Consider the following 17,843-nt stretch of genomic DNA (forward strand, 5'->3'; position numbering starts at 1 on the left):
GGAGTGCATGAAGTCACCCCATTACAGGAAAGGGCCTGAGGTGGGTGGGTGGAACACAGAGCAATGTTGAAGGCTCTTCTCAGTCTAGTACCTATAGCATGTATCATGTATCTGTGATGTAGAGTTCTGTCTTGGTTTTCCTGTCCAGCTGGAGCAATGACAGCAACCAGGGCTCTCTTCAGAAAAAGCCTGAGAGGATGCTGGTGCTTGCTTCCTCTATTCTTATTATTTCCACAAATGTTGCCAACTACCCAAGACAACAGAAATGATGAAACTGCAGTTGCTAAGAAGAAACACTTATTGGATCACACAGAGAGTAACAGTCCTGGCAACAAGAAGAAAGGGAGTGATCGTTCTTCTCTGGAAAGAAACCTAGATTTAACAAATGAATAAAGATGAGGATACATCTGAATAGCCATTCTCTTCTTTTGTGTCTGGAATTGAGAAAGTGAGACAAGACTTAAGAAAAAACCTTTACCAATAGGCCCAAATATCTCACAGTGAGCCCCAAATATCTTCAGTATCACAGTCAAATTGAGCCTTATACTCTTGTCCCACGCTGCTAGGGCAACATACATTCTGGGCACATGGTTGTCTTCTTTGCATCACTGAAACTTTTGGGACAGATAAGTTCAGAGCTGCATTTTGAGGGGTCTTTATGAACAGGCTAGCTACCCAAATTGCAGATAAGTGGACTGGACCAGGCTTAATTCAGACTGAGAAGCAGCTTGGAGTCAGCCAGTAGCTCATAAAAGGAGGGGTCACCCAATAGCCTCACTCTTGACTGCTGATGATAGTTATACAAATCAGAACAGCTCTCTGGGAGGGTTTTAGGATCCAAGGCAATAAGAGAGCAGCAGCAGACTCCTCCACAAATAGGACAAAGGGAAGAGAGAGGAAGACAGATCCATGAGTAAGCAGAAACAAGGCAGCAGAAGCTACAAGGTGAAGGGAAGATGAAGACAATATGAGTTGACCCAGACCAAAAATGTGAGCCACCACAGTGTCACAGCATGGAGGAGAACCTTGGGTGGCTCCATCTCCTAAAGTAGTTTCCAGAGTCAATATGGCAGACAGATTAAGTCTACTGCTGGCCTCTGCCTTACAGCGTTGTCTTTGTGAAGCTTGCCTGTGCAGCTATATAGGCTGTCAATTTGCCTTCCTTTTGCATACTGCTGCTAACTGAGGAGGCCACTGTGGCACTTCAGTCGAGTTATGCCCTTGCTAACCTCATCTCTCGCTCCTGTGGGCAATAGTTTTTGTGTCATTCTATGCCTCTCGAGTAACTCAGTCATCTGGATCTGGCTCTATTTTCTTTGCTCTAGCAAGTGCCTCTTTCCTCACAGTCTGCATTATTCTGAAGAAATTTTCATCTAGCACTAAAATAGACTCTACTGCAAAGAATTCAGTTCTGTTTTCTTGAATTTTCCCTACAAAGGTGAATGGAAGGAGAGTTTTCCATCAATATTGTCCAGAAGGGCACTGTGAGATGCCTGCCCAGTCTTCTCAGACATGGTGACTACCCACTTCAACCATACAGCATGAGAAATTCTAGCAAGGAAGAGATATTTAAGGTAGATTGAAATTAAATTCACTAATTTTAAATGGGCATTACACGCTGTGACACCATTCTTTCTTAAGGAAAAGGAAAAAGGAAGGAATGAAGAGAGGGACAACAAGTAGCCCTGCTTCCTGGTGTAAAATACTATTTTCCTAGTTTATCTTTACCCTGTCCTGACCCAAGTAAGTTGTTTGTTTTACCTTATAAACATGCAATCCCTGAATAACTACTGAAGCCTTGACTATATAGGGTCCCCTCAAGTTCTTACACTTTTAAAAGAATTTGATGTGTGAGTACTGTATTTCTGTCATTTCTGTCTTACCTTTTCCTCTTTCCAGCCCACTCCTGACCCCCATTTATATCCTCTGTAATTATTGTTACATACAAATACACACATGCACACATCGCCCCAATGAATGCATAGATACAACCCACTGAGCCCATCCAGCTTTGCTCCTTGGAATATGTGATTAGAGGTGACCACTAGGTATGAGGTAACCAATTAGGGAGCTCATCCCAGGGGACAATTTATTCTGCCTCTCTCAGTAGTCAATTAATGACCACTGGAGTTTGTTAAAATATTGATTCATGGGCCCTATGAATTGGATTGGAAAACTCTGCAGGAGTTTGGTATTCCAGAATAGGAGATGTCTATTTTCAGAGAGTGTGGCACTAGAACACTGGGTCATGGCAAATAAACAATATACCAAGTAAACAAAAACAGAACCCTTGATCCTATTCAGTAAAAGTGATTCAATGAAACTTCTTGAACAATTAGTTCTTTCTAATCTCTTTGCCTGATAGATCCATCTCTTTGAGGAAATGACTGTTTACTAACTGGGGCAAGCAAAGTGAGACTAATGACTTTTTTCATTACCATGTAATACTTAAAAAATGTGGAGCAAGAATAATGATATGTTGAAACAGAAGTAGATCACCAAAGTTAATCTCTTCAACTAAACCAAACAGTATTACTTCATACACTAGACAAATATTTGTAAGGTTACTATGAGTTTAATGGAGTCCAAGACTACTGATTCATTGAGAAGGGGTATTCTTATCCCAATAGTGTGTAAAAAGACAGTGACCAACACTCTATGCCAGTTCAGAACACTGAAAAATTTCTCAGCACAGGCTTATGGTTGGTATTACCACATACAAATGTGTTACTAATGTATGTGGTATTCGATATTACCAGTAGTATTTTCCTTGATGAATGATTTCTATGTACAGTTGAGACTCTGTTGGGTTTTATTCAACTCTCAATGGTAACCAAATGAGTGAGAATAAGCTTTGAAATAGCTAGTGAATATCACTAAAGAATACGGAACTGAAGGGAGCTCAGTAGTCGGATCACCCGTGGCATCTGTCCTAATCTTAACTCAGGCACTTTTGGCACTTTTGGCTTGCTTTTCATTTAATTTTGCTACAAGATGCTAAAACCCAATTGCTTTCTTCTGCACAGCAAAATGCATCTCATTAGCTTTTCCACTAAGGCCAATTTATGCAAATCCGACATTATTAACTAAATAATTGAAGTGACCTTAGTTTGCAAGAAAGAAAATAATGTGGCACTGAGGTACAGGAGAGATATTAGGACTAGAGCATTCTTGCACGCCCTTGTTCCCGTCATCTCAAAAGCAGCATGACACAATGCAAGTTCCACACCTAGAGCCCGCTGATCACCAAGGAGAGGTGGTGAAAACTCTAGCCTGGGCTCAGACTACCTCAGCCCCCAGTCTCTTCCCCTCATTCTCCTTCTCAGTCACTCTGGGTGTTACAAAAAAAACTCAAGACAATTCAGGGAAAATTACTATGTCACAGACTCCAAACAGGTGATGAGTAAATGTTTGAAAAGGAAAGAAAATCAAAGAAAATTATATCTTTGACCCCCTAAGATTTATTAACATGGTTTCTTGTTTCATAACGTCTTTAGTTGGAAATTCATCTACTAGAAAAAAAAGAGCCATGACATATATTGTAGGGAATCATTAAAATATTTGATCTCTAACATGGATATGTTTGGTAAAATAAGAAACTAAGATGATTTTTTTTTTTCCTGTTTACAGCAACATGTTAGAATCCAGATTTCCTGCAGCTTTTATGAAGAGAATGGAGATGTTTCTTTAGTGGCCTGTTGAATCAGATGTGCTCCATAGACCAACAACAATATTGAAGCCTTCAACATTGATGTGACAAAGACATTACTCATGGGGAGAATATTTGTACTGTTATCAGACCATTGTGGAGAAACTTGTCCACTGTGGAGCTAAGCCTGGATGCAGTGTGAGGAAGTGTACTGTGGGGTTTCCAAGTACTGTTGGCCCTGATCCCAAGCACCTTTAAAAACTTCTTTTCAATTAGCAAGTTTTGAGTCTTTCTGGGCAGACTCTGTCCAGTCAGCTCCTTTTGATTTTACAATAATGAGCTAATCTTAAACACATCCTAGCAGCTTTGACTGGGTAGATCTGGAGAGTTCAGAAGAGCCAAGAAGAAGGGCACGCAAGCACAGTCCTGCCACTGAAATTCAGGCTTGCTTGTGAGCATGAGTCAATAAAACAGCCAATGTTCATTCTCATTCTACTGAATTAGCTAAAGGGTTTATAACGCAGGAGTTAAATACTGTTAAAATATGCAGGTTACATATAACTCTTATGAATAAAACCATTCTCAGAACCATGAGGCTACTGGTCAGAAATTGGTTAGACTTGTAGCCATAATCTATCTGACCATTGCAACTCAGAGTGGGTCCCAGATGACAAGGACTTCATATACAATGGCCTAAAGAATGCTGTCGTCTCTTCTGAGGTGTAGTAGCATTATGTCATGGCCAGCATTTGCATGCCACGCTTTTACCAGGAGCCCGTTTTTCCTCTTCTAAAGCAACATAAATTGCTGCCACATCCTTAGGCCAGCGAGATTAACCTCCCTGTTGAGGGCATAAAAAGCTAATTTCCCAAATGGCTGAAGATACTGGCAGGTATATCACAGAGCTGTGTGCACCATCTTTTCTATAAATCCACTTTGATTCTTACCATATATTCAAATAGAAGAGAATCAGGCTATTCCCCCAAATGATGATGATGATGATGATAGTCAAGCATGGTAGCTCATGCCTGTAACCTTAATGTTAGGGAGGCAGAGACAGGAGGACCTCTGAGGCTTGCTGGACAGTAGCTATTCTACCTGAGTCAGAGAGCTCCAGGTTCAATGAAAGAGCCTGGCTTAAAAAAATAAGGTGGACAGAGATTGAGGGAGGTATTTGATATGAACCTCTGGCCTACATCACCTCCATCTCCAACCCCCTCAAACACACACACACACACACACACACACACACACACACACACAACACACTAGTAGTTCTTCCTTTATTCAGCTCACTTCATTCAACAGTTAGTTATGTAACACAGAAAAGCAAGGAATATGCTCTACCAAAACCAACGTAAAAAGGCTTCCAAGAAGTGGGTGGTGTCGGCATACTGCTTTAATTCCAGTACTCAGGAAGCAGAGGCTAGTGAATCTCTCAATTCAATCAGGACAGATGCTCACAATTCAGTGGTTTGTGTGTGAGTGCATAGCTAACTTAAATGATCCAGCACAACATTACAAGAGCTTAGAAGGTGGCTGAAAACACTGAAATTCCTCATTGTTCTCTCCCTTAGCAACTGTTTGATACATGCCAGAAGAAGCCCGCGGGACTCATAAGACAGCTTCAGGGAGGGATGAGACAGAAACCTTTCATTGAAAAGCTCTAGTCCATGTCTATTGCAAATATTACTCTCTAGTAAAGCAGGGCCTCTTACCTGTGCTCTCCTGAGAACGCTGGGCTTGTCAATGTTTGCTGTTCGATAGGCTTTTCCCATAACTATTGTTTTTTCCAAAGGCCCTCATGCTCTCTCCAGCTTCGGGTTGCAATCTCACATTTGGGACGGTAAAAATAGAAGACACTAAGGAGAGAATGAAATGTCTCCGTTTACATATTTATACACGTGTTGACATTTTATTTAAAAGAAGAAAAGAAGACTGCAATTCCGTCTGGATGTCCACCATGTGAAACACTGTGGTATGTGTCAGTGTTTGAAATTCCAAGTGGTCAAAGGTGCACACACAGCTATATGCATTTACACACGTACACACACATACACATTTGCATGAGGTGGGGCCACAGCTCCTGTTTCCCTGATCTTAGAATGATAAGACTTGGATTGGGAGACAAGTCTTTGCCATTTTTTTTAAAGATTCATTCATGAGAGAAGTACTTTTTAAAAAGAATTTATTTATTTTATATATGTGAATACACTGTCACTGTTTTCAGACACATTAGAAGAGGGCACTGGATTCCATTACAGATGCTACCATGTGGTTGCTTGGAATTGAACTCAGGACCTCCGGAAGAGCAGTCAGTGCTCTTAACTGCTGAGCCATCTCTCTTGCCTCCGAGAGAAGTACTTTTTGCTTCTAACATTTCCTGGGAAGTTTCAGAAGGAGCTAGTTGTGATGAGAAGATTATGAGTTTGATTCTAGCAATCTGAACCTTTCAGTGTCCTACAGGCAGCTAAGTGGAGAAGGTAAGTAGCTGGCTGAATATGAGAGTCAGGGAACTAGGACTCCAATGGGACTTTTGGAATCAGTGTCAGCATGTGGGTGATATTTAAATCTTGAGGCTGGAGGAAATCACTGAGCTCTAGGGAATGAACCAGTTAGAAAGGTCTAAGGAGGGTGCATTGGGAACTCACAGCCTCCCTTAGCCTGCCTGGCAGATCAGTGAGTTTGCAAAGGAAAGTTGCAGGAGGTGAAAGTCAAACCATGAAAGAATCCTACCCTGGGAACCAAGGGAAGGAAGTGCTAATAGGAAAAGGTGCCAGATAAATGGGCCTAATTCCACTGACAGATCAAGGGGAAAGCTGGGAAACCCCCAAAGACAGAGGTGTTAAGATAGCAGTATAGGAGTTATTGCTGCCTATGTAGAAGACACTCAAGATGGAACAGGAACAGGGAAGAGCAGAGCTCGTCAGCTGGCCAGTCCCACCATTAGGAAGGCGGAGGCAGGCAGGGAGCTTTGTGAGTTCAAGGTCAGTCTAGTCTATATATAGTAAAACCCTGTCTCAAATTAAATAAATTTAGTAATAAAAAATTAAGTGCGCTCGCTATATTCTTAAAAAGATAGCATGACACTACACAATAGCATCACACTATTGTGGTATTATAGACGACAATGCAGGTGACGCTACAAGCATTACATCTAGGAAAGTCCTTCAGGTCTTCCATGCTTCTTCAGCTTGCTCTCTGAATGAGGAGCTGGGAGCACAGAGGGACTGAGGCACATAACACGCCTGGCCAGGACCTGTGGAGCCGAGCTTGTAGCTGGGTTGTCTCATTCCCAGCTCATTGCTTTCCACACTGGACCGATTTGCTGGCCTTCTTTTAGGAGATTTGAGTTTTGTGAATTAGCAAATGAATGTAATAAAATCAAGGCCTCTGCGCTGTGAACTGTATTTTGTTCATTTACTTCGACAAGGATAGTTCAGCTTCAATTATTTATGTGACTTGAGAGTATACACAGGAGAGTGCCATGTGGTGTGCTTGGGGAAGCTAATGAATTTCTTCTAAATCAACCCTCTATTTATTTTCCTGCAATGAAATCCTCATGAAGAAGTAGAGCAAAGCTGTTGGTGTTTGGGGACAGGAGAGTGACACTGTCACCATCCCTGGTCAGCCTGGTTGTCAGAGAGATCCCTAGGTAACCCTATAATTACTTTTGCTTGATGTGTTTATTCTTTTTTGTGCTCTGTTAACAGTAATATTTTGCTTCTACGTAATTTTCTTATTACATAACTACAATAACGTTCACAGATATAAGGTGTTTCAGTGGCCATTTTAAAAAGTATGTTGACTTTTCCTATACCACTAGCAGGGTTTGGCCATTCATGACACACTTTCATTTTTAGACTTCCTACCACAGTTCCTGGTGAATCCAGAGCAGCCCTAACAGCTGTGTTATCTGTTCCCTGGTGGTCACTTCCCTATGAGGTCCAACTGGCCGCATTCATTCTCATGTCCATGTGGACTATATGATCCCACAGAGCCTGACTACTCAAAGCAAGGTGAGGCTGAAGCCCCATCTTCTCCTTTTTAACTTGGTTTCACTTTCTGCTTTAAGTATTTTCCTTTTGTGGACATTCTTCTAAAAAAAAAAAAGTGCCATGAAACACTATAGACAGAGAACTTTATGGCATAATGTCTGTCGTGTCCCCTTCAAGTCTTAGTGACTCAGCTCCAAAGTGATGGAACCTTTAGGAGGTGATAGGATTAGTGGCCTTTTAGGAGCAGAGAAATATTCTCTGTACCCTGTAAGGCCAAGCAAGGTGGTTCCTGGGAGCCATGAGGACAGCCCTTACCAGGAACAGAATCAGCCAGCGCTTTCATCTTGAACTCTCCATCCCTAGAACTGTAAGAAATATCTGTTGTCTCAGCCTCTCCCTGCTATGCTATTTCCTTAGGACAATGTGAGTTGACCAAGAGAGCCAGGCTCTTGGAACTTGTGAGTTAGTTCCAAGTTGGCTGCAGACACATCCCTTCCTTGGTTCTGCAGTACGCCTGGCCAGGTGCACCCTCCCCCAAACTCCCTTGAAAAGGAAGATGGAAGGGTTCCGAAGTGTCACAAATTCTGGCATTTGCCAGACAGTGAACTATACAAAAAAAAAAAAAAAAAAAAAAAAAAAAAAAAAAAAAAATCTACACTAATCTGAAGTTTAATATGAAGAATCTCAAGAATTTCCAAGTACTGTCAGCAGAATACTCACTCAGATGAGAGTCACACAAACCTGCCATTCACTTTAAGGAACTAATTCCCAAAGTCACATAAGTCTGGGGATTCTTTGTTTTGCAAACATGTTTACAAGGGCAGCCACGTTGTTCTAAATGGAAATGACTATAGTATTTAATACCGGGATTGTCCTTTCTGCGAATCGATTTACCCTTCATAATGATTATCTTCTAGACACAGAAATAACATTTCTGTAACTCAAAATTGTTACTGGAGGCATTTAGTAGAATCTCGCTTTAAAAAATATAATGATTTTTCATCTTTATTCTCCCCCCTTCAAAAGGTTTCACTGCTCGTGATGTTTGACGTTATGCAGAGACGTGTTTCTGCCAATGAATATCGCCTTATGGTTATGCTTCTGCAAATAGCCTGCTGTGAGCTGATAAAGGGATTAATGCAGCCAAAATTCTTAATCTGTGAAATTACAAATTAAATTCTCATATTAAAAATACCACCCTGAGGTATTTTTTGTGGTTTTAATTCCCCTCTGGTGTTCTGCATACATTGTGCTTGTTAATGACAGGGACTGGGCTGTCTCGGTTGGCAGGCTGCTGCTCGGTGATAATGTGTAGGCATTTACTCCCTTACAGCAACTGGATTTAACCACTGGCTGATAAACTAAGTGGCAAGTGAGTAATAAGTCCATATTAACAGGAAAGGACTACTACAGAATTGGGAATTCGCAGACCCTTAAAATCCTGGCTTAAACTCCACCATCGAGTCAGATAGCATTGAGCTGTCACCAAGGAGGTCAAAGTGGAAGCTACCCTGCATGGGGAAAGGGAGCCCTGCTTTTGAGTACAGCGAGCTATAGCACAGTGAGCCCGTGTCTACCTTTTGTCTTCTCCAGCATATGGAGAGGAATGATCTGTTCTGTTTTTCTTTTCCTATAGGTTTTAGTCTTGAATTTTCCTTTTAAGTCTGGAATCACTATTATAATAGAAGATAGATCTTTCGAAAGGAAGTAAAATGGGTGATAAAGGAAACAGAGACTGGAAATGTTGAGATGTTAGCGAGGATTTGTAAGCATAAGGGGAGTCAGTCAATACAGCCTTGGCGAGGAGGGGCGAAGAAGTACACGTGAGTGAGAGGAAAAAAAAGAAAACTTAGGTTAAGAAGACTCAAGGGAGTTGTTACTTAGGATTTTGTCCTTAAAGAAGGGGTGACTGTGATTGTTGCTATGGAGAATCCAATACTGCAGGAGTAGTCGGAAATTCCAGAGACAAAGGGAGTAACTTCATGTCTACTATAAGTGATGTATGCATAAGAATTAATAAATGCATTATAAATATGTATGTATCTATGCAGTATGCTATTTTTAAGACAATCAGGAAATACGAAATATATCTAACGGGTCTTTGGAACATATCACCACTGAATAAAAATATTCCTACTCCTGCCACGGTGTTTTTCAAAATTTCACAAGAATTCTGTTTCACACTTGGGAAGAAAGCTGAGCTCCTCCCAGCCATAAATCCTTCCCCAAATACTTTAAATGTAATTGAAAAGGCCCGTGTAAATATGAGCACTTTTGTAAAAACAAAATAAAAACCCACCCAGGAATGTGTTTTGTTTTAAAATGATCTAGAGAAGAGCTGTCTGTACAAATACCAAGAGCATGTGTAGTTAAAATGAATTACATGTCTTCAGTTCTTACATGTCAATTCAGTGTATTTGCCAATTGCCAGCTCTGTTCCTCAGCTCACTGCCTAGCAGTGCTTTTGAAGGTTATTGTTACACCCAAGATGGTCTCTGAAAATCAAACAGAAATGAATCATTTTTCCTCTGTGTACTGCAGCCAGTTAAAATAGTACTGTATGCAGAAAGCACTAAATATGTAAATCATATTTTCCTTTTCCTTTATGACTGCTCAGATCATTTTATTTTGGACACACACATAATCAAATACAAAGACGCGCAGCTGCCGACTGCAGAGCAGAGATAGCAAAAAATGAATCCATTTTCTTTCTGTGTCTGGTAAGCTAGCAATTGAATGGCAGGACTCCAATAATATATATACACACGATCCCCCTTCTGGCTTGAGCTATCACATTTCTCTCTCTCTCTCTCTCTCTCTCTCTCTCTCTCTCTCTCTCTCTCTCTCTCTCTCTCCCTCTCCCTCTCCCTCTCCCTCCCCCCCCCCTCTCTCTCTCTCTCTCACACACACACACACACACACACACACACACACACGCACGCACGCACACTGCATACACACAAGCACACAACCTTATGTTTATGCACACATGAAAGAGCCCATCTGTCTACATGCACGCTACATATTGGTGACCAAGTGCTTTGATTGGATGCTGGAGTCCTACTCACTATCAGTCAGCTCCCATAGCCGCGGGGGCAGATCGCTGAAATACTCGTGGCTCAAGGCGGCCTGTGCTGATAGCCTGTTCTTTGGGGAACACTGTAGAAGCTTGGAGGCCAGATCTTCAGCATGATTTACATAGCTGAGCCTGAAAACAAGTGAAAACAGAGAAATCATCAGACCGCAGAAGAAATTCACTGAATAGGACCCAAGTCATGCCATGTTTTGTGTACTCAGTTTATTCCTGGCCAGGGAAACAACTTAAATTACCTGCTGAAATAAACAGACTGAAGGCATATGCGACCTTCCAGTGTGCGTTACTCCAAAATGTCCTTTTCTCCAGATATGCTAAGCATTGTTGACTTAAAATATTTTGAGTGTAAGCAAAGTACTGATTATTTCAGAATGGATGAAAGTAAGTTCAGAAGTAGAAAATTATAGATGACAGTTTATCAAATAGTTGCCAGCATTCATTCATGGACTCTTTGTATGGCATACACATATGGGTGCATTTATAGGAAATTAATACCGAATAACTAGGGGAATTAAAATAGAGCTGTTATTAAGTTCTCTAGTTACTAAAATTACTTTTCCTCGAAGAATTTATATTTTCTTGCCTTCAATAAAAAAAAAAAAATTCACTGAAGCAACTGTCCTGCCAAATGCCAGTCATTCTGATACCAGCATCCAGGTTAACAAACAGATATGCTTAAATGATACGGGGCTGAATCAATTCAAGATGACCTTTAAAACAACAGTAGATAGAGGGTATGTGTCTCAAGATTACGGGAGAAAGGGATAGAAGCAAAGCCTTTGATGTGGTATAAGCTTTCCAACGGGTGGCAGCCATGCTTGGTCTTTCCAGTTTTGCTTTTCATGGAAACTATTCTGCTGGTCAGAGCAATCAGACATGCATAATTAACATAACACTGATGGCACCCCCTCCATAGAGAGTAGAACATATGTCAGGCACTTTTCTCATTCTCATATTTACTACAGTCCAAGAAGGATACCACCCCCATTTGGTGGTGTAGAAAGTCGGTAGGAGACGGCAGTGGAATGCTCACTGAAGCAATCCATGTTCTCCAAGGGCTTTTTCACATCCATCTCTGTGTTTCTGCAAGCCGAGCTAACTACACAAACTCTCAGAGGAGACAGCCAGACGGGGCTTGGGTCCAAGCTGCTCTAAAAGTATTTTAAAAGCCTTGAAGGTGCTAAGCATGTCATTAGCCTCAGCCACCAGCTCCACACTTCAGCATTTTTGTAGTGGGAAGGTGAAGCCTCTGGGAGGGGGCTGTGGAAGGGGAAAGGAGTTGATGCACTCAGACAGAGACACCAAAGTGGAGCACAGACTGGTCCGGGAGACCTCTTTACATCTTCCCATCACAAGGCCTCATGAATGCATCCACTGCTGCAATGGATGTTTGCTTCATTTGTTTCTTTCATTTACAGACAGATCTACGGACTGGCTTTACGTGTCTCTGACTGACAGATGACTGTCCATAGGAAAAGGAGTGGTTTTCAAAGCCCTTCTTCTCTCACTTACAGAGGGGTCTAGGTTACCGACGCTATACCTTCCTGCTTCAAGACCTTTCATGCTTACAACCTTGCCACTAACGGTTCTAAAAGTTCGAAATAGACAGACCTCGCAATAAAGGCATCATTACACTGAAAGTACTGTTTATAAATTACACAGTGAAGCATGTCATTCCTATCAATTTTATATCATTTTGATAAAATAGAGCATTCGAGCTAGACTGGAATCAGATCTGAGTTTGGAGCCTGACACAATTTTGTACAAATTAATTACATATCATTTACTTAAAAAAGAAGGAATGCCGCCAATCACCCCAAACCCTATGTTACTATATTTTATGTACACAGAGAAACTGGTGATTAGAATACTTGGTATCCAGTGCTAAGTCCATGACCATAAACATGTGAACATGTGAAATACAGAGAAACGAGTACCACTTCTTCCTCTCTTTGGTTTTTTGAAATAAGATCCCATTTTCAGTCAAAGCTGGTTTGTCATTCATTATATAGTCAAGGCAGGTTTTAAACTCATGATCGTCCTCCTGCCTCAGCTTCCTAAAGTGCATGAGCTACCATGTCTGGCCTAACACATATTTTTCTGATCTTAATCTTCTCATCTCAGAAATAAAATGGATGAACCACATGTGTATGTGAGATTTCGTACTTTGGGGAAGCAGCTCTATCTGAAACCTTCAGTTTACCTCATCAGAGTGCTATAATGACTGGTTATCCATCTCCTATTATGATGGCATATTTGTTGTATCTTCCATATAAACCCATGAATGTCTTAAGCCGTGCAAAGCTAGTGCTTAGATCTATAACATTCTAGAACTATGTTATACCTTCCACATAAAGTAGGACTTTCATCCTCATGTGATCTTTTCTACATTTAATAAGACATTCTACGCGAAAGTTCACATTTTTCTCTCATTAATTTAATGACTGCATGTGCCTTTGGTTTAGAATTTCTCTGACACCTTTTGTGACCTGCCTTCTCTTTCATATATATTACATAGCTGGATTTAATTTTTATGCACTCAGGCAATCCCTGTGTCTTAATAAGAAAGTTTAGTCTGTTCGCATTTTTTTAGAATTGGTACATCTGGACTTGCTGTTACCAGGGTAATTGTGCATTGCCATCTTATCTTCCTCTGCCTTTTTATTTTCCTACGCTCTTTCAAATTGAACTTGAAAATTCAATGTCTTCTAACTTCTGATTTAGTCATATATAAAATGTTTAAGTGCTTGTCTATGTACTAGTGGCTACTGTTAATTCTTCTTTTCCCCTTTAAAAAGAATGTCATTATTTCCCTGGATGTTTAAGATCTTGTAGTAAACTTTCAAAAGATGATGAAAACTAAATTAAAAAATGTCTCCCATAGGATTATAATCACACATCTATTCTTGAAACAACATCAATATACACTACAATTTTACTGGTTATACAAATGTAAAACTATGCAGATACTAAGTTACACAGATCACCTGCCATATAAAGTATTAAATGTGTGCTTAATTCATTACCAGAATCTCCTCATTTTACAAAGGGGGTTGTGAACAGAAGAAAAAAACACATTTGCCACAAAAATATTTAGCAAACAATTTCACATAACTTACAATTGTTTATGATTAAGAATATTTGCTGATTGTGGTGGTACATGTCCATGGGGGTAGGGTACACTAAAGGCAGGGGCAGGAGTATTAGGCTAGCCTGAGCTACATTTTGTATAATTCCAGCCTGAGCTACATTTTAAAAACAAGCTGGGTATGGTGGTACATGCCTATAATCCCAATACTAAGGAGGCAGAAGTAGATAGAAGTCTGTGAGTTCAAGACTAGCTTGGAAGCCTGGAAATCCTGTTTGAAAACAAAACAAAAACCAAAAAATTTAAAAAAAATTGCATACAACCACTGAACATGAACATGCCTATATTTACAAAAAGAAAAAAAAAAAAACACTGAAACTCATCTTTCTGGAAAATCAAATACATTTTGCTAAAGATACTTAATAGCTCACTCCAAGACTTTCTTCAGCCTTCCCAGCTCAAGCTGTGCCCAAATGTGCAAACATTACAGGAACCTACAACTCTTTTGTTGGCACTATTAAAATGTGTGCTTCTATACAACGTGGATATAACATGAAACTTTGAACTAGAGATTCGTGATTTTTCAAAACAGAGGTTTTTTTTTATAACAGCACAAAGTGAAAGTAAAATTTATAGAAGGACATTAAGCCATAAGACTTGGACCTCAGTCAACGAAATCAACGGCTACACAACTTTGGTGTGTAGTGTTTTAAACACGAGAGACGTGAACTAAGAACAAACGGCAAATAGAGAATACAGACTCTTTTGCCCGTGTTTGAAATGATCACTGCTGAGTAACTGCAGGTTTAGCCCACTGTTTGGATTCCAAGATTCCAGTTCTGAGTGACGACGAAAACTTAAGGATGCTGCTTGGCATCCATTCACCTAGTCTCTCAAATGGCTTACATACGGGCAAGATTTGGCACGGGAATAGTTTAAAGATGTAACCGAAGCTGCCTGATTCCAGGAGAGGGCAGCGGATACAAACGGCAAGCCCATCTTAGCTGGCGGACAGGAAACCCACTTGTGGATTCCAATACTGCATATCAGCATTGCTCACAGGGGTTCCACCGGGCTTACTCGCAATGCATGATGGAGTCGATCCTGTCTCCTTTCGTCACAAAGGCAGAAAAGGCAGTTTTGCTGGTTCCCATACTGTTTTATTTCCCTGTATCTAAGTGTACAGTTGCACTTTAGGGCAGTAGTTCTCCAAATGCAAATGCTAGGTTCTACTCCACCTTAACACCCTGAACATCAGGATGGCAAACAGTGGAGCCCTTCCGAGACCTTGCAACTCCGGACAGCAAGACCTGGCAGACACAGCCTACCATTACCAGTCTGATCAGCGGTGAGACCTGAACTGGGGCACCTCCCTTCTCAGGAAAGCAGCCTTAGCTCACACAGTGGTATAACTAGGCTTTCTCAGCTTTCTGAGAGTTAATTTAAGGTCACATTGACCTTACAATTGATCATACACAGGGATGACCTGTGTATGACTTCACAAGCTGTGGCTTGTCACATGAAAGAAATCTCAAGGGGGCAGTACACTCTGGAAAGGAGTCTGAATACTGTGCGCACAAGTAATGTAAAGAAGCTTTAATGTAACAAGTCCCCAGCACCTGTTAACTTGGAGGAACAGGAAGGAAACATCCGATGGCAGGAGTGATTTTTTTTTAAATTATTTTCTCACATATAACAATCTGAGTGCAGTTTTCCCTCCCCTTCTTCTCCCAGTCCCCACCCCTCTCTCCTTGATCCATTCCTCCTCAGGCCCCCTTCTACTGTTAGGAGTTCCTCAAGAACACCCAAGCTACACAACCATTCCATATGTGTGAGGGCCTAGGTCAGATCCATACAGGCTCCCTGGGTGTTGGTTCACTCTCTGTGAGCCCCTATGAGCACAGGTTAGTTGATTCTGTGGGTTTTCGTGTGGTGTCCTTCAATGGAAAGCAAGCTCCACTAGGTTTACCCACTTAGGTCAGAACTCTAGTAAATATTGATCCTATTTTAATTCCATCTCAGGTTAGTCGTCTCATAGAATGTCTTGGTGAGATAGTAATGGGTTTCTATAGGGCCCTTTTCTGCAGAGGAGTCATGATGGGTGCCTGGCCATAATGTCCATTGTCCTCTAGAGTATTCCCAAACATGTGACCAAAAGCTACAGCACCACCCAAACTACAGCTAGCAAATGGGAAAGCGCCTGGAAAAGGCTAACCTTTTACATCAAAGAAGAAACTCCACCATTCCTTAGCTCCAAAGCACTTAAATTTGACTATAAATTAAGGGCTAGGGTGATCTTTACTTGCCTACAAAATAATTGAAAAAAAGTTACAATGCAGTAATTCTAATGACACTAGTCTCATCTTTTATGCAATTGTCTAATATTTAATTTTATTTTCTACTTTCTTCAAAAGATGCACATGAGATGCTATTATTGCTGCTGCTGGTATCCCTATGCTTGTTACTTTATCAGTGCTTGCTAATTTGTTAAGTCACTTTTCTCCTCATTGTTCAGACATTTCTTGTTGCCTTTAAAAAAAACCTCATGGTTGTTTTATTTATTTATTACATGAGCTTGACAGATGCTTGGCATTCATTGTTTCCTTAACTTCATGTCCATCAATTCTAGAAAAACTGTCCCAGTTTTAACCCTTTCAGAACTCTCTCTCCCTGTTTGTAACTTGTGCAATGCCACCTCACTGAATTTGCACTTGGCCATATTTTTCATCTGACGCCTCCTGTTTTTTCCGATTGGTAATCACACCAGAGCCACTTCTTACTCTGACTGACTGGCCAGTTATCTGCATCTAATATATATTATTTATTTATTCATCCATATATTCATATGTATTATATATGTTATGTATGTATATTGTATGTGTTATATATGATATCTATAAAACATATCCCAAGGACAATTTTCAGTAACTGAAGTCATAAATTAGGAGGGTGATTAATTCAGTTTCTTTTGCTGTTGTTCTCAGTCCCAATTACTCTGCGACTGTGGCTTGTGAGCTCATGTTTGCATACTGCTCACCAGTAGGGTTCCTGAGGAGCAGGGACTGAGAATGTTGCTCCATGGGGATTTCCTTTTACTTTTTCTAAGAGTCTGAGTGCTCTCCCAGGACCCAGGGACTTTACAGATTCTTGTTGCTGGCCTTTGAAACCCTATAAATTGTGTAAATTTAGGCCAAACCTGTAGTTCTTAGGGGAGAAATTTTCATCTCTATCTAGAAAAAAAAATGGCATGAAAAGGTGGGGGTTTTTTTTGTAGTTTCTCTTTTCTAGAAGCAAGTTTGTTTGTGTGTGTGTATGTGTTTGTGTGTGTGTGTGTTTGTTTTAAAATAAAGGACCCAGTCCATGGATTAAGCTGAACTATATTCCTGAAGCCCACTCCTGTGTTCTGAGTACCTTCATTCTGTGTGTGGACGCACAGTCCCTATTCCATATCTTTCTCAGGCCTACATCAGTGTTCTCCACTTTAGACAATAACTCTGGAAATAGCAACTTTGTTACTCTGCTATCCTTTCTTCCTTTACTCTTTGTCCTACTAGAAATTCCTCTTCCTGACTCGCCTGTGAATTTAAAAGGATGCACCTTAGGTAGCATTGCAGGTAATTCCTAGTGTTAGTAAAGAGAACTCCTAGTCATGCACACACACACACACACACACACACACACACACACACACACACCTATATATACTCCCCACAATTTAATTATTCAGTATGAAATCATCCATCCTTGTAATTTTTACATCCCCTTCCTGTAACAATCACTAAACTGCTGTTTCCCTGGGCCCCTACTTCCTCTAAATCAGTTCTTTCAGCTTTCCTCTATTCTAGGATCAACAGGTGGCCATGTGAAGTCAATCCAGTCTGTTCTTTCACCACACAACATTTTATTTCCTTGGTGGTGGTGCTCAGTGAGACTCTATGTGTATGAAAGGTCAGAGAAACCCACAGCACATGCATGGAAATGTTCACATCCCTTTCATATTTAATATTTATTGGT

The 17,843-nt window shown here is 40.7% G+C and overlaps 1 protein-coding gene across 5 annotated transcripts in view; it reads right to left on the bottom strand.

Annotated features, from left to right (window-relative positions):
- Positions 1-17,843, bottom strand: part of Cdk14 (cyclin dependent kinase 14) — a 532,454-nt gene that overhangs the window by 76,272 nt on the left and 438,339 nt on the right. For all 5 annotated transcript variants that reach the window (XM_034518915.2, XM_076913083.1, XM_034518917.2 and 2 more), the window contains 2 exons: positions 10,716-10,855; positions 5,368-5,511 (listed from right to left, as the gene is read on the bottom strand). In XM_034518915.2, the coding sequence (XP_034374806.1) occupies positions 5,396-5,511; positions 10,716-10,855 (256 nt within the window). In that variant the 3' untranslated portion in view covers positions 5,368-5,395. The remainder of the gene's footprint in view (positions 1-5,367; positions 5,512-10,715; positions 10,856-17,843) is intronic.

The sequence above is a fragment of the Arvicanthis niloticus genome, chromosome 15, assembly GCF_011762505.2.
Source record: "Arvicanthis niloticus isolate mArvNil1 chromosome 15, mArvNil1.pat.X, whole genome shotgun sequence".
Lineage (NCBI taxonomy): Eukaryota > Metazoa > Chordata > Mammalia > Rodentia > Muridae > Arvicanthis > Arvicanthis niloticus.